The sequence below is a fragment of the Canis lupus genome, chromosome 6 (assembly GCF_011100685.1).
Source record: "Canis lupus familiaris isolate Mischka breed German Shepherd chromosome 6, alternate assembly UU_Cfam_GSD_1.0, whole genome shotgun sequence".
Classification (NCBI taxonomy): domain Eukaryota; kingdom Metazoa; phylum Chordata; class Mammalia; order Carnivora; family Canidae; genus Canis; species Canis lupus.
The window spans coordinates 6,532,954-6,558,363 of NC_049227.1; the positions used below are offsets into that span (position 1 = coordinate 6,532,954).

Sequence of the window (25,410 nt, forward strand, 5' to 3'; positions counted from 1 at the left end):
CCAGCACTCCTTGTCACAGCCCTGAGGCCAACCTGACCTATACCGGAGTCATTAAAGACTCATCCATTCCCCCTCCTGTTAAACTAAAGGTCCCCCGAGAACAGGAACAGCATTAATCTCATTTTTCCAGTCCCTAGCTCCCAGCAAAGGGTCTATCATACAGCAGGTGCGGAGCCGGGACACCTGCTCTCAAACTCCAGCTCTGCCATCTACCACCTGTATGAACCTCCCCATGCCTCCGGTTCCTCATCTGTAAAATGGGGATAAAATACCCAGCACCCCCTCTGGTCACTGATGGGATTCAATGAATTAGCCCACATAAAGGGCTTAAGAGGTGTAGGCAGGACCCTGGCAAGTAGTCAATACTTGGCAAACATTAGCTAGAAGTGGTAATGATTTATTGAGTTGAAATGAGACCCTGCCCTCGCTCTAGAGAACCTCATGTGAAGGGGGAGATACGTTCTGTTGATCTTCAGGAGACTTCTTAATTGAAGAGACACCCATGCCTCCCCAGCTTCCATTAAGGGAGGGGAGCTATTCACCAGAAGCCATCAAAGTCAACTCCTTTCTTTGTTAGCATCAAAGGAACCATGAACATCTTCCTCCTCCAGGAAGCCTTCCCAGATTGGATTCCTTGGAGGAATTTCTTTCTTCTGCCTTTCTTTGAGGTGAAGGTGCAAGACCACCGCCATCCCCTCCATCCTGCTTCCCATCTTATTCTTGAAGAAACAGGCACTAGGAGGAGACTTAGGAGAGAAAGGAGGTCAGGAGGGAATGGCAACTCTGGAAGGGCAGAGGGTCTTGGAGCGGGAGGGCTCAGCAAGGGTGGAGGAGGGTGTGTGCTTGAGAAAGTGGCCGGCTGCTGCTCAGGGAAGGGATAAGAGCCCAGGGAAGGGAGAGGGTGCTCGGTGAGGGCCTTGCGAAATCCAGGAGAGGGAGAGGGCTCAGGGATGGAGCTGACACGGGGGGTGGGGGGGTGGGGGGGTGGGAATGAATGGGGTTGGGTGAGTTGGATGGGAGCTCAATGGAGAGAGGGAACCCGGGAACCAGGATGAGGTTCCCAGAGGGGCTGGGGCTCAGGGAGCTGACTGCAGCGGCTCAGCCTCTGCTCTGCCCACCTGGGCCATGGCCCCATACCTGTGGCTCCTCCCTTCTCAAACCCAGCCCGAAGTTTGGGAGCCGGCACCAAGCCCCCGGGGAGAGGGGGGTTAAAGGTGAGCGGGGCACGAGCAGGTCCCAGACGGGGATTGGCAGACGCCTGGGCCCGTGGCCCGGGCCATGGCTGTCCCACAGGCCGCCAGACGGGTGAGCGGCTGCCACCCACGTGCTAAGGAGAGAAGGAGGCACCGGATCAAGGGGCAAAGGACATCTGGAGCAGGCGGGGGCCGGGCAGTGCCCAGTCCACACCCGCCACTAAAAGCCGGGCCCAGGGTGCAGTGCATAGAGCCCTCTGCCGCCAGCGCAGAGAAGACGCGGCCGCTGTCGGCCTCGGCCCGGGAGCATCCTGCATGTGCCCCGTGGCCCGGACCCCAGACACCGCTGGAGGGGACTCTGGGGCGCTGCCTGGGACCTGCTACACCAGCAGATAGTGAGGAATCCAGGTGAGGGGCGTGGAGGGCATCAGGTGGGTGCAGGTGCCTAGGCCAGGGGGAGCTGATCCTCCCCAAGACTGGACCTCTGTCTCTGTACTTGTCAAATGGGGAGGGACACTTCTGCGGCTCTATTTGTCCAGAGGGGTTTAATACTCTTGTGTACCTGTCCTGGCTCTGCTGCCTGGAGAAGGAGGCTAGCTCATACCTCAGAGAGAGCTCCGAATTAAGAATCTAAGAGTTCATCCTGCCCACTCCTCCAGGAGCAGAGTGAGGTGTGCATAGGTTCCTACTACTTCCTGGGGTCGCATGCACTGGGCAAGGGTTGAATGATCTCAACTCTCCAGAGAGCTGAGAGTGGGCTGAGGGAGGCAGGAGGGAGGGCCTTCCTCCCGGCTGCACTCTCTGCCCTGGACAGGTGTGAGTGCCAGCAGAGAAACTGGCTCCAGGTGGGTCCTAGGATCAGGAGCAAGGACTCAGAGCTCCCCCTGGCTGGGCAGGAAGAAGCCAGATACCATCCGGCAGGGAAGCCATGTGGATTCATGGCCACCAGACTTCTAGCCAACAGGTAGGGGCTACAGAAGTGGCAAAGGGTACTCCTGCTGATCTGGCCCAGGAAGCCCAGGGCTTCTTTCTGCCTCCCAGCCACCCTGCCCCCACCTCGGTGCCTCCTGAGGTCACCCTGGTGGGCAAAGAAGCTGTGGTCTAGCCTGGACTGGGTTAAGGAGCTTTGAGTTCTTGTCTGTGTCTCGCTGTGTGACCTTGGGCAAATTACTTCCTTTCTCTGGGCCTGGCTCTCCCTCTTTGACAACAGGAGTCTTGTTCCTGGGCCACTTGCAGTGATGATAGGAACAGGATAAAATGGGACACCAGGATGCTCTGGAAGACAGGGCAGCCCACTCCAAGCAAGGTCTCCATGATCCTTTGTCGCAAAGGGTATGGTATCCCAGGGTCAGCTGAATCCGGTTTTGGGTGGGGCTGGGAATCCGGCCCAGGTCTCCATCTTGTCCAGGTGTGTCTCTTGTTCTCTGCATCTGGCCTGCCCATCCCCTGCCCAGACCCCCAGGCCCAGAGGAAGGAGAACTGGGACCTGGGGATCTTAGGCCTTAGGAACCTGAGCAGTAGGCTCATGCTCACCCCAGGGAGGCTCAGCTCCTCAGCCTCAGGACAGGGGCAGATCCTGGAGGAGCTTCCCACTGAGGAGCTCTGTGTTGTGGCAACCTCTTTTGAGAGGGGGGGACCCTTCTGGCGCAACGCCAATCCCCACTAAGGACATGATCTACCCCAAGACAGGATTGTGGAATCACGCACAGGGCTCAGGCTGGGATCAAGACTCGACCTGGGCCTAAGTGAGGGGCGCCAGGGTCAGGGACCCACCTGGGGTGTAGGAATGCTGTAAATGAAGTCCTCTGGCCTGTGTGTGTGTGTGTGTGTGGCACTGGTGGAGGTGACACTTGCAAACTGAGGTGGAGGGCATAGTGAGTTTTGACAAACCGCTGAGTGGGAATGGGAGTGGGAGCCTCCGTGCTTTTGAGGCTCCCACTGGCCACACCTGCCCCAAAGCTCGCTTCTTCCCTTTGGGCAGAAGCCCTACCTGGACCCCCCCCTCTGAAGCCATGCCCCTACTGCTGGTTCTGTGGGGGGCACAGGCAGGCGTCTGGGCTGAGAGAGGCCCTCATCAGCCCAATTCTCATTCCCTGGTCAGTGCTGACGAACGAACGGGTTTGGGCTCAGATGTGAGGCAGGGGAGGCAGGAAGGAGAGGCTCCCTCAGGCCCCAGGTAGGCTGGTGGGGGAAGGAGGGACTAAAATTTAAATACATACTAAATTTTAGTGTCTGTGTGCCAGACACTGTGTAGGGATTTTCTGCCACTGTTTCCTTCTTCCTGATAACCTGAGAGAGAAAGGATAGTCTCCACTTAATAGATGAGGAAATGGAGACCCAGAGAAGTCAAGGCATTGACTTGAGGCCACACAGCCTGGAAATGACAGGGCTGGAATTCAAAACAAGGCACCCTGACTCCAAAGCTCCAATTTCTGTTCCCACTGCTGCCTTTGACTTGTCCCCCTGTTGCCTCCTGGGCCTCAGTCTGCTCATCCATCACTTGGGGCTGAGCGTGCTTACCAGGACTGTGGGCAGCAGGTGTGGGCAAGCATGTGCTCTGCGTCCAGGGAGCAGCACACAAGAGGGGGTGTACTCATGGATGCTCACGGATGTCCACATGGCCTGCCCCCACCTCCCCTTGCATCCACCTCCCCGTCAGAGCTTCGGAGCAAGGCCGCCCACATTTGCCTTTCCTCTTTGAGGTAGGCTAAGCTGACCTTGTATAGGGAGCCCCCAACAGGGCAGGGCCTGGCACTGATAGATACAGAGGTGACGCATCCCTCGGACTGGTCCTGAGATATGGGGCCAGCTGGCCAGCATGCGTGCGGGTCTGTGTCAATCAGCTAGGTCCTGTCCAGAATCTCTAGGCCTCCCTAATGCTAGGAGTCATACCAGCTTTTGTGCCACACAGCCCCCTCAGCCATGTGACTTCAGATGAGAAAGATATCTCCTTGGGCCCCCTTTCTGTGTCCTTTCAGGGACCTGAAGCCCTGATGGGGCTGGGGTGACTGTTCATAGTACTTAGCATGGGGAGGCCAGGGGATCCAGGGCAGGGCAGAGCTGACTGTACCACCCTCAGCTGGTTTGAGAAGCTTTTCTCCATCCCCCAGTCTACTGTGGAGGTGGTCCCCACACTGTCTGTGCCACAGCACCTGGTTCTTTCTCTGACCCTGTACTCAGACATGTTGGCTAGGAAGGAAGAGGTGGCAGAGGAAGGAGGGAAGGAGAAAGGAAATCCACACTCAGGTGCCTACCACCGGCTCTCACACATTTCATTTGATTCTGCCAATGAGCCTGTAAATTTAACATCATATCCCCACACTCATTTTAAAGGTGAGAAACCAGTGCTCAAAACCCATGATACAGTTCCTTCCTTGTATGGGAGTCATGCTGAGAGGAACCCAAGGTCACATGCAGGAACATTTTTGAGCACAAGAGTCCCAACCCTGTCCCCATGCCTGGGTGCCAGGGAGCCCCGGATGGCAGGGGTGTCGTCTGACCCAGATGCTCCCCAAGCAGGCAGAGATCTAGGGAGGACCAAGAGGGTTCCACACCCTTCGAGGCACTCCCCATTCTATTCTCCCAGGACTGACTCTGAACAACCAGGCACAGACCCACCCTGGCACATTGAGGTGGCCAGAAATGCCATCCAGGTATGAAGAAGTATGGTTGTACTGCAAGGCACACCTGCTTTCTGGCTGTCTATTTTGTCACCTGTAGAATGGGTAGACTAACACAGTGGTACCTATTCTACTTCTGGGTGTCTCTTGTGAGACTCCAATAGTGCAGCGTGGAGGAGCCAGAGCTGGGAGGCAGGAGACCTGGCTTGGTCACCAGTGTGACACACCAGGTGGCCCGATGCAAGCTGCGGCTCCAAACTGAGTCCCTTGGAGTAACATGAGCCTGTTGCCCTTGCTGCCTCCCACTGCTTATCCCATCCTGACCTGCCAAATTTCCAAGTAGCAGATGTGAGTCCTGAGCAGTATCTGTTTGGTCCTTGCTTTAGTTTCTGGCACCCAGCTCTGAAAGCCCTTGGGCACTCCAGAGCCATGAATGTTCTTTGCGTGCTAAGATGACTGGCGGCTGGCGGCCCCTCATAGTTTCCGGGTGGAAGTTAGTCACCAAGGAGATCAAGGTGGATTTAGAAGGTTGGAACTTTCAGCCCCACCCTCCATCTCTCTGGAGGAGAGTGGGGCTGGAGATTGAGTTCAATCACCAATAACCAGTGACTTAATCATGCCTACCTAATGAAACCTCCTTAAAAACTCCTAAATGAAGGAGTCCGGACAGCTCTGGATTGGTGAACACATCGAGGTGCTGGGAGGGTAGTACTCCTGGAGGGGGCACGGATGCCCCATGCATTCCCCCACCTTTCATACCTTGCCTTGTGCCTCTCTTCCATTTGGCTTTCCTGGGTTGTATCCTTTACGATGAAATGGTAAATGCAAGCAAAGTGTCTTCTTGAGTTCTGTGAGCCTTTCCAGCAAACTGGAGTGCCTAAAGGAGGGGTAAAGGAGGGGTGCTGGGATCGCCTGATTTATAGTGGTCGGTGATACAAGTGATAACCCAGACTTGGGTTGGTGTCTGCAATTGAGACAGACTTGTGGGACTGAGCCTTTACCTTGTAGGACTGGATACTAACTCCTAGTAGATAGTGTCAGAATGTAACTAAATCATAGGACACTCAGCCTGTGTTGGAGAAAAGTGATGTTGGCAAAGACATTTGGTGTCAGAAGTTTTGGGAGTAAAAATTGTCCATTGGTAAATGGTGGCCAGTGACATTTTTGTAGACTGACAGACTCTTGGCATGATGGTTCTTCTTGGCAAAAACTCATCTCCTAGCTGACCCCCATTGTGCACTGCTCAGTTACCACGTTCTCCTCCCTGGCTGCTCACAACATACCTAGAGGTTAGTCTGCTTCTGCCTGTGTTACAGGGAGGGCAGGTGAAGCCCAGAGAGGGTGAATGGTTTGCCTGAGATGACCCATAGGGACCTGATAAGCCAGTCTCCTGAGCCTTGTGCCCTAAAGAGAAAATGTCCCCCATGGCGTCCTTGGGCTCCCTAGATTGAGAAATAGTATTCAAGAGGAGCTGGGGCAGGAGGCTGCACCTTCCCCTTCCCTTTCCCCCATGTCTGGTTAGCCTATCAGGGACACTTTTTCATTTGTTTGGACAGCTTTGATCTGTGGACTTTTGGGTCCTCAAGAAGAAAGGAAGGGGTTCCCATGCCATCATCTACTATGCTCACTCCTCTTCTTTACTTTCTTGGAGAATTTTCTTTTTCTTGTTTCAAAAGTCATGCACAGTCTTATACAACTTCGACATTAATGGAAATTTACAAGCGAATGTCTGTTTCCCACCTCCCATAAAGACCACCAGTGCCATAGTTTGGTGCCTATATGTCCAGACTTTCCTTCTCTTTCCATATGTGAATGTTCACTATTATTAGTTTCTACTCAAATGAGATCACACTTCACACATTATTTTGTAACTTCCTTCTTAAGTCATCATTGCTTTTTATCTATCTTTTACTATTTCTACACTTTCATGATAATGATGATAGCTAGCATTTACCATCTGAGAACTTTAGAGGTATTGATTCACTTAATCCTCATAAAAATTGTGAGAGGAAGATACTTTTTCATCTCCATTTTACAGACAAGGTTGCTAACAGCTACCTAGTTTTCTGCCATAGGGATTTGCAATATTTATTCAACCATTTTCCTGTTCCTTAGAATTATAAACAATGCCGTAAGGAACATCCCCATATATCTTTGCATATTAGGGAAACATTTTTATTTTAAAATATTTTATTTATTTTATTTTTTTAAAGATTTGCTTATCTTAGAGAAAGAGAGAGCATGAGCAGGAGGAGCTGGAGGAGAGGGAGAGAGAGACTCACAGCTCTCTGCAGTGAGTGTGGAGCCTGATGTGGGGGCTCCATCTCATGAAACTGAGATCATGCCTAGAGCCAAAACCAAGATTGGACACCCAACCAACTGTGCCACGTGGGAGCCCCCTAAAGATTTTACTTTTAAGTAATCTCTATCCCCAATGTGGGTCCCAAATTCACAACCCCAAGGTCAAAAGTCACATGCTGTACCGACTTAGCCAGGCAGGTGCTCCAGGAAATATTTTTACAGATTAGAAACATTTTATAGAGGATGCCTGGGTAGCTCAGTGGTTGAGCATCTGCCTTTGGCTCAGGGCGTGATCCCCGGGGTCCCGCATTGGGCTCCCTGCATGGAGCCTGCTTCTCCCTCTGCCTATGTCTCTGCCTCTTTCTCTGTGTGTTTCTCATGAATAAATACATAAAATATTTTTTTAAAAGAAAAAGAAACATTTTATAGGATAGATTCCTGCAATTGAACCTAAGGAGTCAAGGAGTAGAAATGTTTTTTGGTATAACAGATTTTGCCAAATAGTCATCCAAAAATAACATTTGCATGTTACTTGTTCACCAACAGACTAGGGAAAAGACATGTTGCCCCACTCACATCATTTCTGCTTTTTTCTAGCCTGGGATGGGGTTTTAAGGCTGCCTGGAGGCAGCCAAAGTGTTGGAGAAGGTGAAGTTTCCAGACAGATAACCCCTCTGGTCACACCACTGATTTCTTCCTTCCCAGCTATCCCTGCACATTAGCCCCCCACCCCCACCATGGGCTGTACTCTGGAAATGGCTCCCCTTTCCTCTCCAATAGTCAACTAGTCAAAAAGTACAGGGTCAAAGTGGCTCAGTGGGTTAAGCCTCTGCCTTTGGCTCAAGTCACAATCCCTGAGTCCTTGGATCGAGCCCCATATCAGATTCCCCACTTAGCAGGGAATCTGCTTCTTCCTCTGCCCCTTACCCTGCTCATGCTCTCTCTCTCTCTCTCAAATAAATAAATAAATAAAATCTTTAAAAAAAAGCTACAGGGTCAGGAATTAGAGCCTTAAATTACTTGCTCTGTAACCTTAAGCAAATAACTTAACTTCTCTCAGCCTGTTCCCTCATATAAACCAAGTAATCATAATCCCTGTTCATCGAGTCTCCTTGAGGGACAAGAGGAGTGAAGCATATAAACATGCTGTGGTTCCTGCCGAGGACGAGACAGAGACTGGTGGTTTTGTTGGCTCAACTTTGGGCAGGCTTTGGAAGCACATGTGGATGGGAAGCTGCATGATGCAGGGCTGGTGTGTGTGCATGGTGGTGGTGGTGGTGGTTGTCTCAGAAGGAAAAGAGGGAAGAAGACAGAGAAGAGACTGAAGCGGGCTGGGCCTGAAACTAACCTCACTGCACATTCCCCCAGATACCAGGGACCTGGCCTGGTTCTTCTAGAATCGTCTGGGGAAGGCCAGACTGACCTGTCCAATCTCCTCTTCCTGTCCTCCCTCAGTCACAGATACTCTGGGATAGGCTCTGCATCCAGGTTCCCAGCCTGTCTGCTGGTCTTTCTCCAGTTGTTTCTCTCTTCCTCCCCTGGGCCCTCCCACCTGGGGCAGAAGCTCACCAGGGGCTGCCTGCCGTGATGTCAGCCATGGGCTCAAATCTCTGCCCTGCCTCCTGGCCATCTGTGAGCACCTCAGCCAGTCGTGCTGTAAAATGGAGATGAAAGTTCTCACCCAGCCCCGCTCTCAGAGAAATGAGATAATGACCAAGAAGCCACTTTGGCAAAGAATATGTATTGTCTACCAGTGTTTCTCAAACTACTTGCAGCCCAAATGAAATGGGCAAAGGGCCCATTTTTGTTTTTAATCTGCCATGGATGTGTAAGTATGCAAAATACAATAAAAAATGAATTACTAGAAAAACTCAGTTGAAGAGGGGCACCTGGGAGGCTCAGTCGGCTGCCTTCAGCTCAGGTCATGATCCTGGGAACCTGAGATCCACAGTGTTAGGCTCCCTGCTCAAGAGGGAGTCTGCTTCTCCCTCTCCCTCTGCCCCTCCTCCATACTCATGCACTTGCTCTCTCTCTTTCTCAAATAAATAAAATCTTTAAAAACAAAAAAGGAAAGAAAAATTCAACTGAAGAAATAAACTATAAGCCTAGTGTTTTTTGTTTTTAAAGATTTTATTTATTTATTCATGACAGACACTGAGAGGCAGAGACACAGACAAAGGGAGAGGCAAGCTCCCGAGGGGAGCCAATGTGGGACTTGATCCTAGGTGTCCGGGACCACACCCTGAGCTGAAGGCAGACACTCAACCACTGAACCACCCAGGCATCTTTGGCCTAGTGTTTTATTATTATATTCAACAGGTATCAGATTGCTCTATTAAATTGATATGGTTCTAGGGACACCTGGGTGGCTCAGCGTCTGCCTTTGGCACAGGGCATGATCCCAAAGTCCCGAGATCAAGTCCCACATCGGGTTCCCTGCATGAAGCCTGCTTCTCCCTCAGCCTGTGTCTCTGCCTCTCTCTCTGTGTCTCTCATGAATAAATAAATCTTTAAAAAAATTAATATGGTTCCTAAACATTTGTTCTCAACTTATATATTCATCTTGTCATGAACTGGTAAGGGAATCCATGGCCTGGCAGTGGTCCATGGGTCATACTTCGAGTGGCACTGGTGCAGAAGCCTCAGTGACCATTGGACCTGGGCTTTGGGGGTAGGGTCAGGGGAGGGGAGCACAGCAGCTTTGTAGGCAGCTAGCACCCTGCTTTCACCCCAGCCACTTGAATGATTTGCCACTCTGTGATTCCACAGACCTGCCATTACCCCTGCTGTTCCCTCCTAGAACACCTTCTCCCCTCTCTGCATGTGTGACACCCACTTTGTCTTTCAAGGCCCATCTCAAGCATACCTTCTAGAAAGCCTTCTCTGACCACTGCCCCATGTGCTGCAAGTCAGCCCTCCCTCCACTGAACTTTCACAGTCCTGGGCACTATTTCTGCCCCCATTCTGAATCTCTGATGGGCATGCCTCAGTCTCCCATGCTGAGTTGCCTAGGGGCAGGAATCATGTGATAAGTGTCTCAGCATCCCCTTGCTTCAATACCCCTGGCTTAACCTAGGGCATGATACCAGCAGGCAAGTAGTATGTGTGGTGGATGGGCAGCTCAGGGGGTACTTGGGTGGGAAACAGATGAAGAGATGGAAGGTTAGGTAGATGTGTAGATGGAAGGAAGGATGGACAGATGGAAAGACTGGTACGAGATGGGTGGATAAATAGGTGGATGGAAGAGATAGATGGATGGGTTGGCAGATGATGAATGGACATACAGGTGACGAATGGACAGATAGGTGGGCAGATTGACTACTGGAGGATGGGTGGATGGACGGACGGATGGATGGGCAGGTAAATGGCTACGTACACAGATAGATTCACCAGTGAATAGACGAGTGGAAGTAGCTGATGCTCACTTTATCTCTACTCTGTGGTACCTCCTCCTCTGTATCTCCTCCTCCTCTCTCACAGAGCACAAAAATCAGTGCTTCTTAATGGGCCCAGGGGTTGTTGACATAGGATTTATTTTTACTTGATATTTTCATAATTTAAAAAAATGTATGAACAATACATTTACAGGGGCACCTGGGCAGCTCAGTTGGTGAAGTGTCTGTCTTCAGTTCAGGTCATAATCTCACAGTTCCTGGGAACTAGCCCTGTGTTGGGCTCCCTGCTCAGTGGGGAGTCTGCTTCTTCCTCTCCTTCTCTCCTGCCCCCTGCTGTGTTCTCTCTCTTTCACCCTCACTTCTCTTTCTCAAATAAATACATAAAATCTTTTTTTATTTTTATTTTTTTTTAAAGATTTATTTATTTATTCATTCAGAGAGAGCGAGAGAGAGGCAGAGACACAGACAGAGGGAGAAGCAGGCTCCATGCAGGCCCGATGTGGGACTCGATCCCAGGTCTCCAGGATCACACCCCGGGCTGCAGGCGGCGCTAAACCGCTGCGCCACCGGGGCTGCCCAAATCTTTTTTTTTTAAAAGAGTATATACATCATAAGTATCCAGCTTGTTGAATATTCACAGCCAATGTACCCATGGAACCTGAACCCAGATACAGAAACAAAATGTTAGCAGCATCCCAGGAAGCCTCTTCTTGATCCCTCCTGTCACCTCAAAGTTAACACTAACTTGACTCCTAAATCACAGATCAGCTTGTTTTGGAGCTTTATATAAATGAAGCCTTACAGCACATACACTTCCATGTCAGGCTTCTTTTGTTCAATGTATGATCAGTGAGATGCATCCATATGGTTGCATTCGGTTGTAGCGTGTTTATTCCCATTGCTGTGTTAATATTCTGTAGTGCGGGGATCCCTGGGTGGCGCAGCGGTTTGGCGCCTGCCTTTGGCCCAGGGCTCAATCCTGGAGACCCGGGATCGAATCCCACGTCAGGCTCCCTGTGCATGGAGCCTGCTTCTCCCTCTGCCTATGTCTCTGCCTCTCTCTCTCTCTCTCTGTGTGACTATCATAAAAAAAAAAAAAAAATCTGTAGTGCGGCTATACCACCAGGCATGTATCCATTCACCTGTGATAAACATTTGGTTGTTTCCAGTACCAAACTGATAGGAATATTGCTGTATGAATAGTCATGTGCATGTTTTTTGGTGCACATATACACATGCTGGGTTATAAGGGATGCAGATTTCAGCTCTAACAGGTACTGACAAACAGTTTTCCAAAGTGATTGTGCCAAGTTAACCTGGCAGGAGTATGGATGAGGTTCTGCTGGCACCATGTCCTCCTGAAAGATCACTAGTCCTAATGTGAGAATATAGGTTCCTGTGGGCAGGCTGGCATCAAATTGACCGTGTTTGACTCTCAGCTCTCTTCTTACTTGTGACCTTTGGCAAGCCTGTTTCGTTGTCTACAAGATGAGTTGAAATGAGTTGAAACAGCTCAAGGAACTGTTATGAAGATTCCATAGACAGGTTAGGTTAGGCTCCACCAACATTAGCCATTTATAGTCAATTCTCACAACAGCACTCTGAATCACTCCAAACCTCAGTTTCCCCTTCTGTAAAATGGTCATGACCATACTAACACATCCACACAATGCACAGTTGAGGAAATGCCTACCAGGAAATAGAATGTCTAAAAGTGCCTGATTTTTCAGAGATATAATACACTTATATCAACTCATTCTTTTTCAGTGGCTTTTAGTATAGCCACAGAGTTACGAAAGTATCACCACTATCTCATTCTAGAACATTTTCATCACCCCAAAAAGAAATACCATACCCATTAGCAGTCATTCCATTTCTCCACACCCAACTCTTCCCAACTCTGGGCAGCTGCTAATCTACTTTTTCTTTGGATATTACAAGTGCCAAATCTTTGCTTTTCTGTGTTTTTTAACTTTTGTAAAAGTGAAATACCCAGCACTGGAACAGGCACATAATATACACTTAGTAAATGCCATCTGTTTGTGTGGATGGATGGATGGATGGATGGATGGATGGATGGATAGAGCACAGTTAGTAGACAGATATAGCCTAAACTCATTCATTCAACAAAAACCCATTTGCATGTTTGCACTTGGAGGAAACTGGTCTATAGAGAGAACTATAATTCTGCGATTCGGACTATTCGCCATCTAGTGGGACAGGGAGGAATGTGCACCCCTCCCTGGGACTTAATTGCCAAATGCAATTAAAATTTGTGTTGGAGTAGGGTTGTGGGAACTCCAGGAGGATGTTGGAGGTGGAAGTGGCATTGCTAGTTTGGGCAAACTTCCCCGATGAGGAGGGGCAGTCTGGGGGAGGGATCCCACCAACTAAGGCTGGGACACTGGGCAGGTGTGGTGTCAAGCAGGATTGCCAGTCAGGACTTCACAAGCCAATCCAGACCTGGTCCTGGGTCTGTGGGCTGCGAACAAGACTTGGCTGTAGAGAGAGGCTGTAAATGCTGGGCAGTGGGTGACAGAGGCCAGATGGGAAAGGGAGCACCAGGGTGAGCCAGGCCACCTCACACGAGCCTGCACTGTCATCTGGGCAAGGGGACCTTGAACTGGCTATGCCCACATCTAGGCATTCCAGGGCCCCCATGCCACCAGTTGGTTTGACTTTTCCAGTTGACTACAGGTAGAAGCATTTAAAAGGAGAGAGTGGGGCGCCTGTGTGGCTCAGTTGGTTAAGCATCTGCCTTTGGCTCAGGTCGTGATCTTGAGGTCCTGGGATCAAGTCCCCGCATCAGATTCCCTGCTCAGAGGGGAGCCTGCTTCTCCCTCTCCCTCTGCTGCCTCCCCTGTCCATGCTCTCTCTCCCCTTCTCTCTGTCTCTCATGAATAAATAAATTAAATCTTAAAAAAAAAAAAAAAAAAAAAGAGGGGAGAGCCCGGGCAGCCCAGGTGGCAGGAGAGGAGAGGAGAGAGTGGCAGCCTTATGAGTGAAGAAGCCTGGATTTCACAGTCAGACCTGGCTCTGCCCTTTCTCACTGTGGGAACTTGAGCAAATGGCTCCCCTCCCTGAGCCTGTTTCTTCAACTGAAAAATGGAGGTAATATAACTTACTTCAAATATGGTTAGGTATAATGATTGGGGGAGGCTGGACAAGGCAGATGAAGCATACATTCAGGTCCCTAGCAAGCTTGGAGCTTTGATTTATTATTTTTTAAAAAGTTTTTAAAAATATTTTATTTTGAGAGGGATCCCTGGGTGGCTCAGCTGTTTGGCGCCTGCCTTTGGCCCAGGGCATGATCCTGGAGACCCAGGATCAAGTCCCGCATCGGGCTCCCAGCATGGAACCTGCTTCTCCCTCTGCCTGTGTCTCTGCCTCTCTTTGTCTTTCTGTGTCTATCATAAACAAACAAACAAACAAACAAATAAATAAATAATCTTTAAAAATAAAAGATTTTATTTTGAGAGAACGCACACACGGCGCACACATACATGGGGGATGAGGAGCAAGGAGAGAGAGAGAAGCAGATTCCCCACTGAGCAGGGAGCCTGATGAGGCAGGGCTCAATCCCAGGATCCTGATCATGACCTGAGCCAAAGGTAGACGCTTAGCCAACTGAGCTAGCCAGGCACCCCAAGCTTGGAGTATTTAAACTTTTTTTTTTTAAGACAGCTCTTTTTTTTTTTTTTAAGATTTTATTTATCCATTCATAGAGACACACATAGAGAGATAGAGAGGCAGAGACACAGGCAGAGGGAGAAGCAGGCTCTATGCAGGGAGCCTGACATGGGACTCCATCCCAGGTCTCCAGGATCACGCCCTGGATCAAAGGTGGCGCTAAACCGCTGAGCCACCGGGCTGCCCTAAACTTTTTTTTTAAAGATTTTATTTATTTATTCATGAGAGACACACACAGAGAGAAAGAGAGAGAGAGAGAGAGAGAGAGAGAGAGAAGCAGAGACACAGGCAGAGGGAGAAGCAGGCTCCATGCAGGGAGCCTGACATGGGACTCCATCCTGGGTCTCCAGGATCACACCCCGGCTGAAGGTGGCACTAAACCACTGAGCCACCCGGGCTGCCCCAAACTTTTTCTTTTAAAAAAAATTTAGTAATGGAGAGATACATATATTTTTAAATTTAGTGTATATATATTCATTCTAATTGAAGGCATTGTCATGGGAGAATCAGAATTTGTGAACGTCCTTGCATTTATTGTACAATGTCATGTTGTTTTGTTTTGATTTACACACAGGATGATTGTCTTTTTGGGACTCCATCCCCCAAAGGTATTATCAGGCCCTGAGGAGGGCAAGAACAGGTTGCAGGTGCTTGTTGAGAGCCAAGTGATGGCTGGGGAAAGGAAGAGAAATGGGGAGACATATAATCCACCCTACTGAGACTCAACTCTCGGGAAAGTCTCTTGAACCATAGGAGACAATTCTGAGATTTTATCCTGGGGACAGGAGACCAGTGGGAGCATAGTGGGGTGAGTTGGGACACTGTAGCACAGACTCAGAACCAAGGGTGTTGACAGTTACAGAATCCTAAGAAATCACTGAATTCAACTGCCTCATTTTATAGGTAGAGAGAAAGAGCCCCAGGAAGACAGAGATTTGCCCAGGGTCATTCATGGAATTAGTGGCAGAGTGAGGATCAATTCAGATCTCTGCTTAAGCCAGGGTACCTGAAGCTAAGAGTCTCCAAGGGAGAGGAGCCCTATTTCCCACCCCTGTCCTGCACAGTGGCCACCAGTTCTGCTTATTGTCATGCCCTTCTCCCTGCATTCCCCCCAAGTCCCTGCATGCTCAGCATGGGGGTTCAGACACCGGAGGAATAGTGCTGCATCAGGGCCCACAGGCCAGGGGCAAAGCCAGACAGGCACACAGGGATAAGGAATAGCTCTGTTGGTCTCTGTGCCAAGGATCCCAATAAAGCCACTTAGGAATGGCTCTCTCTCCAGAAGAGGCCAGCTGAGGTGGGCACCTGAGGCCCCAGAATGTGGCTGAGATGAGCAGAGAGAATGCACCCCTTGTAGAGAACATCAGGGGACAAGGGAAGATAGCACCTGTGGCTCCAGGGACCAAGAGGTGACTGTGCCAGGGAGAGGTATCTGGCCAAGGGACATGGGTGGGTGGGAAGGTAGGCCTGTGAGCAGCCTGGGATGTCATTTCAGCGCCTCAGATGGTCACAAGGGCCCTTGAAGCACTGCCATTTGATTTCGGGAGCCTGGGCATGGAGGAAACACTCATAGAACCTTTTCTGAGCTTCCAGCCCCAGCTGACCACCTCCCCCTCTTTCCCTCCTGTGACCGGACATAGGTCACACCTCCCACCAAACCTAGGGAGGTTAGCTTTGGCCTCTACCCCTCCAATCCCCCATCAGAGATAGCCCTGGTTGGGAAGTCTGGAATTCTAGATTGGTTTATAGCTGGCCCTCTGTAGCTACTCGGAATGTGTTTCCACTTCTGTGGACTCTGGTGACACCCCCTGACATGGGGCAAGAATCCCAGCTCTGAGGACTGTTAAAGATGCCAGTGAGGTGACAGTGTGAGTGCCTCAGATCAAACACCCCAGTTCATGTTCTTAGGGTGAGAGCAGGGACAGGAGCTGGACCTCAGTGCCCGGGAGAAGGGGTGCTCAGAGCTGTTGAACAGGTGGCCTGCCTGGAGGATGCCAGGGGAGGGTGACCAAGGCTCCACTTTGCCACCTGTCACCCACCGCCACTGGATTCACACTCATTAATCCTCTGGGGCCTCTGTGCAGGTGTAGTGATGATCATAATGGCAACTGGGGGTGCTGAGACCTTCCCGTGGGCCAGGCCACACAAGACTTCTGAGAGGTGGGTGCTTCCAGCTGTGTGCAGGACTGAGAGGGAGTGAATGTGAGCCGAGAGATAGAGAGGGCGGGGAGGGAGGGGTGTAGTTAAGGTAAGGGGCGTTAAGCGGTGGGGGGTGGGACCCTAGAAGCAAGGAACGCCAGGCACTGAGGCGCTTTCAGGCTCAGCTGTGAACGACTGATAATGAACTCTTCTTGAGACCCCTTTCGGACGAAGTAAGGGCACCCCAAAAGGAAGGGCGGGAGGGGAGATAAGGATCTCTTCTTCCTCTTCCAAACTCTAGACCCACAGGTAGAGTGGGGACGCGGGCGCTCACACTAGTGTGTTGATTATGCTAATTTGAGCCCCGCCCCGCCCCGCCCGCTCAGGAGGCCCCGCCCCTCGAACGACCTGTTGCGCCGGAGGGGCGGGGCCATGCTAATGAGGCCAGTCGGACCTCGCCTGCGGCGCTGGCGGCTCCCGCGAGCTGGGGCGAGGCGGCGGCGACGAAAGCCATGGCCGGGGCGTTGGCGGGTCTGGCCGCGGGCTTGCACGGCCCACGGGGGGTCCCCAGCCAAGACTCGGACTCAGACACAGACTCGGAGGACCCGAGTGCCCGGCGCAGCGCGGGCGGGCTGCTCCGCTCGCAGGTCATCCACAGCGGTCACTTCATGGTGTCGTCGCCGCACAGCGACTCGCTGCCCCGGCGGCGCGACCAGGAGGGGCCCATGGGGCCCGCAGACTTCGGGCCGCGCAGCATCGACCCCACACTCACCCGCCTCTTCGAGTGCATGAGCCTGGCCTACAGGTGAGGGCGGCTCCGGGCCCGACAGCCTCGGCCCTCCGTGGCGGGACCACGCGCTGGGGCCCCGGACACCCGACCTGGCCCCAAACTCTCGGAGACTCCGACCACGCCCTGGACACCCCTCTGCCCCGGCCCCGAGCGTCCTCCCACCGCGGCCCAGCCCTCCGCCCGGAGCGCGCACCTGCAGGTTTCCGTGGCTCACCGCCCGCACTCCCCGCCAGGGCACCGACCGCCTGCCCTCCACCCCGACCGCCGGAGGCCCACCTCGGGCCCCTCTCCCGTCCCGACTCGTCTGCCCCCAGAGGAACGCCAGGGCATCCCTCGCACCCTCAGGACCCCAAGCCATCCCCACCCTCCACTCTGGCGGTCACTCCCCACCCAGCCACCGCAGCCCTCCACTCCCTGCGCAGCCGCCGGCCCAGGCCCACTCCATGCCTGCTCCCTGCCGACACCCCTCACGCCCACGATGGCCCCGACTCCCAGTCGCTCGTCCACCCCGCACTCCCCAGTTGCCGGGACATCTGTTCTGGACCTGCTAGGTCGAGGGTGGCGGGAGAAGGGTGCCCCGGGCGGACCCAGGGGGGCGCAGCTGGCACGGTTTCCCAGCGGTCGCCCGGCAGGGGGTGCTGCACGCCGCGTGGGGTCGGGGCCCGGGAGGCCAGGGCTCGCCGACCCGGGGCGCCGCGAGGCTGAGCGCCTGACGCTGCCCAGGACCCCTGCTCCGCCGCAGACCGCGCAGACTGCGCCCCGCCCCGGCTCCACGCCTGCGTCCCAGGGGAGGACGCGAACCCGGGTTCTGGCCCAGTGCCCTGGAGCAAAGTTCCCAGGAGCGGAGGGGCCAGGATAAATTATCAACCGAAAACCGTGGAGGTGAAAGGGGGATCGGCCGGCCTTGATCTTTTCTCTGTGCAAATATTCCTTTTCCTCTGCGGCGCCTCCTCCCCTACTGAGAACCGCTGGACACAGAACGGCCCTTGAAGCTCCGACTGGGAGCCCGGGCTGGGGTGGGGATTGCGGGGGGTGTTGCCCACCCCCCACCGGCAGCCCGGCCGCGACCCCATTGGCTGGAAGCGATGTAACCTTGGCCCACACGCTCTGGCCCCGGGCCCAGGTCATGTTGCAACCTGATCGTCCAGGGCGCCGGACCGATGAGGAAAGTTCAAATTCCCGTCCCTTTCTTCCCTTCCCCCGCCTCCTGGGACATCACGGGACCGACTGGGACAGGGCATTTAAGGTCCTGGTACACCGAATGTGGGCACCCCTCCTCCCGGGGCTCTCTCAGCGCTCCCCATTTCTCAGCTGCTCCCAACTTCAGCTTCCTGTTTTATACCAAATCCCATCCAACCCCAGACCATGGGTGGCCAAAAGGGGAGATTCAGGGGAAGAGGCAAGTTTGGGGCCAGAGCACACTCCAAGAACTGCCCCCACCAAGAGGCTGACTAGAACCTGATGTGACCCAGGGGAGCTGGGGAGGAGAGGGCTGTGCTTTCTCCCTAACACCCAGAATATTCCGTCTCTGTTGCAGCCCAAGCTCCAGGGATGGAGGTGGCTCAGTACTAGAGGAGACTTGGGCTTCCCTCTGTTTGGTAGAGGAAAAAATCTGAGGTTCAGCCTGAGAGAGTGTTTTAGCCCTTGAATACCCCTAATTATAGGTGTCCCCTGGTAGGGAGTGTGTTGGGGAAGCCAGGGTGACCCAGAGAGTGACTGGATGGGAAAGGACAGCAAGGCAAGGGGTCCACAGGCTGCCTGGCCAGCTTTCATCCTCAGCAGGCACTGTGGGCAGACAGAGGACTCCTCTTCTAGGAAGAGGTGCATAGTCCACAATTCTGTGGGTAGAAGCCCCAGGGATACAGGTTCTGGAAGTTCCAAGAAAACACTTGTTTGTGGTCAGAGCTGGCTAGTTACAGAAAGCATGACCTTGGGGAGAGACCAAGCAGGACCCTGTCAGAGAGACTCTCAGGGAATTCCGGTAAGATAGACTGAAGACGCAGTAGGGGGTGGGGGGTGGGGCTGAACTAAGCGTCCTAGGCTTTCTCCAACCCATCTCTGAGATTTCCAGACTTCCTGGTGGTCATAAGCCCTTGAACCCTAGTGCCAAGCTTTTTTCCCAGGCTGGGAACCTCTCCTCCCCTCCTAGCCAATAAGCCTGGTGCAGACCAAATCCTTCCCTTCAGGACTTGGATGTTGTCACCATCTCATCTTCCCGAGCACCACTGCCTTGGCTGCAAACATTATAGCCTTGGCTGGGAAATTGAAAGAGGGCAGGCAGGCTGGGCATGGGGCACTGGGTGATCAGGGTGGGCTGAGAGGTTGCTGGGATACAGGCAGGGGCAGCAAACTCAGGAGTCTCCCCCAGGTGCCACAGAAGAAGCTGGCCCAGGAGGTATCAGTGCACCCCATCCATGACTCCCTACTAGACAGATGGTGTTTATCTAACTTAGGAGGGAGGGGGGCCAGCCAGCAGGCATGGGCTTATGTACCCTATTTGGGTAATGAGGCCTGTGGTACCCTGGGATAGCAGTCCTCCCCACTCCCTGCCCAAAAACAAACACAGGAGCTTGGAGACCAGAGAGGAGAGGGGACCCAGTGACCCATGCACTGAAAGGGTTGTAGGAGTCAGATTGCCATCCCCCCACCCCATACCCCCAAGATGAGGGAGAAGCCTCAGAAGAAAGCAGACCTGGTGTTCTGAAAAACTAAGCCTTGGGGCCTCAGCCTCCCATGTGAGCAAGGGTTGGAAAAGGTGGGCCAGAGGGGGCTGGTGTCCAGCCTTGGCTTGTGGACCATGAGGAGGGAGGGAGAAGGGAGGGACCAGTGGGGGTATAGATGCTGAGCATCTTGACCTCCCAGGTCAGCTCCTTAGGGGTGGTACACTCCGCCTGTGTCTAGCACATCCTGACTGTGAGAATCAAGTCCCTCACCTGTGTGTAGAGCCCTTCTTTTTTTTTTTTTTTTTTTTTTTTTTTAAAGATTTTGTCTATTCATGAGACACACACTGAGAGAGAGGCAGAGACATAGGCAGAGGGAGAAGCAGGCTCCATGCAGGGAGCCCGACATGGGACTCGATCCCTGGTCTCCAGGATCAGGCCCTGGGCCAAAGGCAGCGCTAAACCACTGAGCCACCAGGTCTGCCCTTCCATCTCATGGATTTGATTGACTGCTAGGATTAGGGTCAGGGTTAGGGCCGGGATTAGGGTGCTGCCTCCCCACTGCCTACCACACCACCATCTCAGACTGCCTTCCTTTGGAGCCTGATGGCTATTGTCGTGCACACACCCCTGAGAAAGGGGCATCCCTTCCAGCTCAGGCCAAATTGCCATCCCTGGACTCTGGAGGGGGCAGACGCCAGAAGGGCAGTGAAAAAGCAGCTGGCTGCTTGGAGGCCACTTCTGGTTTAGAGACTCCCTCCCCATACCTTATCCATCCCCTGGGGGGACAGTGAGTCAGGTGGAGAAAAGCCATAGGGCCTGAATGAATCTCCACCAAGTGACCTTGGGCATGTCCCTTTGGCTTCCTGACACTCAGTTTCCTTCTGTAAGAAATGGGTCTGGGAACCCTCCTGAACAGGCATACAGACAGATGTCTGTGAGGCCACTGGCATTATTGTCCTGGTAAATAGGTTTCAGCCCTGGCTTTAGTTTTGGTGGTAGGTTAATGAGCAGCTTCCACCAGAGAATACAAGGGCTCCTAGCAGGGACCTTGGGGGATATTTTTTAAAGGTCTGAGACTCAGGGTAGGAATTTCAGGCAGGTTAGAGTGTGGGGCAGGATTTGCAGGATTCTGGGAGCGGGGAGCCCTTTGATGGCCCGCATGCATGAGTACTCAGTGTTCGGAAGAGCCGGGGAGCCAGCCCTGCAGGAGGCCCCTCTTAGCTTCCCCCGTAAACCCCCCCCCCCCACCCTCCCTGCCTGACCCAGCCTTCTCCCTCTGACAGTGGCAAGCTGGTGTCTCCCAAGTGGAAGAATTTCAAAGGCCTCAAGCTGCTTTGCCGGGACAAGATCCGCCTCAACAACGCCATCTGGAGGGCCTGGTACATCCAGTGTGAGTGGGCATCAGGGGCCCCCCCAGCAGAGGGGCTGCAGTGGGAGGGGCGGGCGCCCAGGAAACACCCACGACCCTTAGGGCCAGGACCGGCATCTGACCTCCAGAGGGTCTCAGGGAATGTGTCCCAAAAGGTGCTCTCCACTGGGACGCTAGGCACAGCAAGGGTCACCCTTTGGAAGGTGGGCAGAGGTTTGCAGGGCAATCCAAGGCCCTTTCTACATTCCATCAGTCCAGACTACCTCAAATGCCAGGGTAGGAAGAGGTGCTAGATGCTGTCTGGGCCAATAGCATCACATCGAAAATAGGAAATAAGGATCTTACCTGGGTCTCTACCAACCTTTCACTGAAACCCTGATGCAACCCCTAGGAGGTGCCCCCATGGAGACTGGGGGTGGGGACAGGGGGCCCAGAGAGGCCATGTGGTAGAGCGGAGGGGCCTGCAGACTTGGGAGTTGCCCAGAGCTTCTTTCCTACCTAGTCTCTGCCCTTGCTGGCTGTGTGACCGCAGGCTATGTGACTAACCTCTCTGAATCTATTTACTCTTTTATAAAATAAGGCCAACAGTCCTACTTTTCCTGGTTGGCCTGGGGATAACAGGTATGAATGGGCCTGGCACAAAGCACAATAGCTGGTGCTAAATAAATGATGGTTGAATCTGATATACCATTGAGGAGGTCACAATCATTCATTTGGGGACATGAGCCCCCACCATCACCACCACCACCATAGCAGGGGAGCAGAGACTGAGCAGCCTCAGACCAGTCGGCCCTGGATTGGGACCTTGTCTGACTGAGTCAAGTCTTGCTACAAGATCAAAGGCTGCCCTGAGCTGGGAACATACAGCCAGGAGGGGCCAAATGCAGTATTCTCTGTCCTGGCTCCACTGGATTCCATCCAAGCAGAGAGAGGGAGGGTTTTCTGGTTTCTATTTATCTATGGCACCTGGTACTTCATAAACCATCTTATTTGAGGCTTCCTGGCAACCCAAGTAGATAGGTATTATTACCCCCATTTTATGGATGAGCAAGTAAGGCCCAGAAGGCCAGTAACTTGTTCAGGGTCATGGAGCAGAAAAAGAGCAGAGCTGTGACTGGTTGGAAGTCCAGGGCTTTCCTCCTCTGAGCCCAATGCTCCTTCCACTGCTCCCAGCTGGCTGGCTTCCAGTCCTCACCTGAGAACTTGTAAGAAGGGCCCTACCCAAACCAGGAAGCTGATATGCCAGAAGGAGTCACTCTGCCCCCGCTACCCCCGCACTCTCTACCCCTCCCCAACAAAGCTGGATGGGATGCCAACTCCTCTCTGCAGAAAAAATTTCTGATGCCACCCAGGGTCGTCAGCCAGACAGGCAGACCCTGGTCTCTGGCTACTGTCTGAGTTGCTGGAAGCACCCCAGGTTCTGTGTCAGACAGAGAGGGGTTGGAGTCAAGTTCTAGGATGCTCCCACTGTGTGACCTTGGGAAAGTCCCTAGCCTCCCTAGCTGAAGATCACTTATCTGCAAAGTGGGAGTAACAGTAGGTCCTGCTCTGAGGTTTGCTGTGAGTTTTCAGTAAGATCGTATCTCAGCACAGGGCCTGACACACACAAGGGCTCCCTGAAGGTGATTATATTATTGGGAAAGGGAGAGGAGTGGGGACTGCTAGATAGCTGCCTGGCTCATCCCCCTCATACCTGCCACCTGTCTGCCGGTTCCTGGGCTCCAAGACCCCCCCTCCTTTCCTGCACCCCCAAATTATCCTGGCGTCCTCTGAGCTCCCAGAGCACTGTACACCTCTTCTGTTTGGGCTCCCCGCCTTGCTCATGTTCTGTGTGTATTTTCCTTATCTCTCCAACTAAGCTGTGAGTGCTCTGATTCATCTGCGGATTCCCTGTCCCAGCATCTGTCCCAGCATAGTGCAAGGGGCTTCCTGAATGGGTGAACTTAATCAGTGTTCAGTGAAGCCTGCCCCAGTCCCAGGAGTCATGTGGTCGCTGCCCTTCTGTCTAGAGTATAGGGTCCTTGGGATGGGGGAGGGAGGGCCCAGCCAGGCCAGGTCTGCTCAGACCTGACCCTCTGGGGACCCTGGACAAACTGATTGTTTCCTGGTGCTCATTCCCTCTATCTGGGAAGCCAGGGCAGTACTGTTTGAGACTCTCCTTGCTGTCACCCCCTGGCAGTCCACATACACCCAGAAGCCCATCCCTTTGTTTTCCAAGCCACTGCTCAACCACCAGGACAAACCCCCTCCCCAAAGTCCCATGGGGATCACTTTGGAGACTGTCCTTTAGGACAGAATTTCATGAATCATGCTGAAGATCCCAATATATTTCATGTCTGAGTAGTAGCCCCACCCCCAACCCCTACCACCCTCCGCCGTCTTAATTGTCCCAGAGGGTCTGCTGAGGGCTGAGGTGGGAAAAATCACTGCATGGGGATCCCAGGGGTCGGAAGCCCTACTGTGTGCCAAGCTCTGTGCCAGGTTCAGGGATTTGAGGCTACGGAGCAACAGCTTCTGCTTTTACTCTCAGCAGGGAGGCCAGCATGCAGAGAAATGGCCAAGGCCAAGTGCAGAATGAGGCAGATAAGACTGTGGGGTTTCAGAGGAGGGGGGGCTTCCTGGAAGAGGGAACTGCCCTGGGCTCTCCTGATGGGTGGGCAGATGTGAGTGAGGCAGAGGATGGAAGGGAAGGGCATCTGTGTAGAATAAAGCCAGAGGGTGGGCTGTGGCTGAAGCTGTTTGGCTTCAAGGTGGAGCATGTGAAGGAGGTAAGAAGGGGGCAGAAGCAGAGAGGCCAGTCATGGAGGGCTTGGAAGCCAAGGTAAGGGGTGTGAACTTTACCTGGGAGGTACAGGGAGTCAGGGAGGGTCTACCGGCCACAGCAGGAAGGTGGGCTGGAGAGGGTGAGGCTAGAGGCAGGAAGGTCCAGGTGAGAGATGACACCAGACCCTCGGGGTAACAGAATATGGAGGGAGGGGACAGTAATGGAAATGCTACACAGCTCAGGAGTGAGGCAATTAGTCCACACATAGGAATGCTGGGGGTTGATGGAACAGTTTCTGTGATTGGGAGGCAGTGTTGGCCTCTAGAGGAGGCGCAGGCTTGGGAGGGATGTTTCCAAACATCTGAGAGTGGCAAGTTTTGGGACATCCTTTTTTTTTTTTTTTTTAAATTCCCCCTCCCCCCAAGTTTTGGTACATCCTGATAGAGATTCTATGGGCAGCTGGAAAATAAGTCTGCAGCTGGAATGGGGCAAGACGAGAGAGGTTTGGGGGCAGGACTTGCAGAAGAGCCAGTGAAAATGGTCAAAGAGGCAGGAGAACCAAGGGAAGGTTCAGTGCTCCAAACCCGAGGTCCAGGAGGAAGGGCCCGGGGAAGGCGGAAGAGTAAGGGTCTTGGCTGGGCAGTGGGGGCAGGTGCTGAGTTACAGGAAGTGAAGAGGAAACCAGGAGGCACCAAGTGGAGGTGCTGATGACAACTCTTCCAGAACTAGCCGCAAAGTAAAGGGGTGAAAGGAAAGATTACCTTGTTGGTGTAGCAAGGGAAGGGAAAGTTTAGGAGGCACATGTGGTATGTGTTTATGGGCCCCAAAGAAGGAGCCTGGGGGAGAGGGAGATTGGATTGGAGAGAAGGAAGGGAGTGGAGGAGGTGTTGAAATGGCTCAGCTAGGTGGCCTGAGCGGACAAGAGGTGCTGGCATCAGATTGGGTAGTGTCAAGGAGCCTGAGGCAGGGGACCAAGGGCTCCAGGCCCTGGCCTGCATGCCTGGCTTTGGAGCAGCTCAGTTCCTGTGGTCCCACAATCCCATTCAGCCAGTGTTACCTGCACCCCTACTGGGCTCCCAAGGGAGGCGGAGGAGGAGTAGGGAGGTTCCTTTCACAGGGTCCCATCAAAAAGGGAGTTCTGGGAGGGCTAGAGCAGGCAGGAAGGCTTCCTGGAGGAGGTGGCACTTAATCTAAACATCAGAAGCTAAGCAGGATTTCATAGTGTGGCCCTGGGGTCCTAGCCCCCTTGGGGTGGAGGTGAAGAAGCTGGGTACCCTCCTGACCTGGCCCCCTTCTCTCAGATGTGGAGCGGAGGAAGAGCCCCGTCTGTGGCTTCGTGACCCCCCTGCAGGGGCCTGAGGCTGATGAGCACCGGAAACCAGAGGTAGCAGAGCCCAGGGACCCCGAGCCTGCAGGCCTCCCTGCCACGCGCCCTTCTTCAGTCCCTCGGAGCGCGGGGCAGGAGGGGCTGGCCCAGGTGGGGACT

The 25,410-nt window shown here is 53.2% G+C and overlaps 1 protein-coding gene across 11 annotated transcripts in view; it reads left to right on the forward strand.

Annotated features, from left to right (window-relative positions):
* Positions 1-451: 451 nt before the first annotated feature.
* The window catches only part of MLXIPL (MLX interacting protein like), a 34,810-nt gene continuing 9,851 nt past the window's right edge, over positions 452-25,410 (forward strand). For 5 of the 11 annotated variants that reach the window (XM_038539104.1, XM_038539107.1, XM_038539110.1 and 2 more), the window contains exons 1-3: positions 16,797-17,143; positions 21,075-21,181; positions 25,226-25,308. In XM_038539104.1, coding sequence (XP_038395032.1) covers positions 16,851-17,143; positions 21,075-21,181; positions 25,226-25,308 — 483 coding nt within the window. In that variant the 5' untranslated portion in view covers positions 16,797-16,850. Of the gene's footprint in view, positions 764-2,116; positions 2,158-16,286; positions 16,360-16,794; positions 17,144-21,074; positions 21,182-23,811; positions 23,982-25,225; positions 25,309-25,410 lie in introns of those variants that run through there. The other 6 variants (XM_038539106.1, XM_038539111.1, XM_038539109.1 and 3 more) reach the window with 6 other exon arrangements.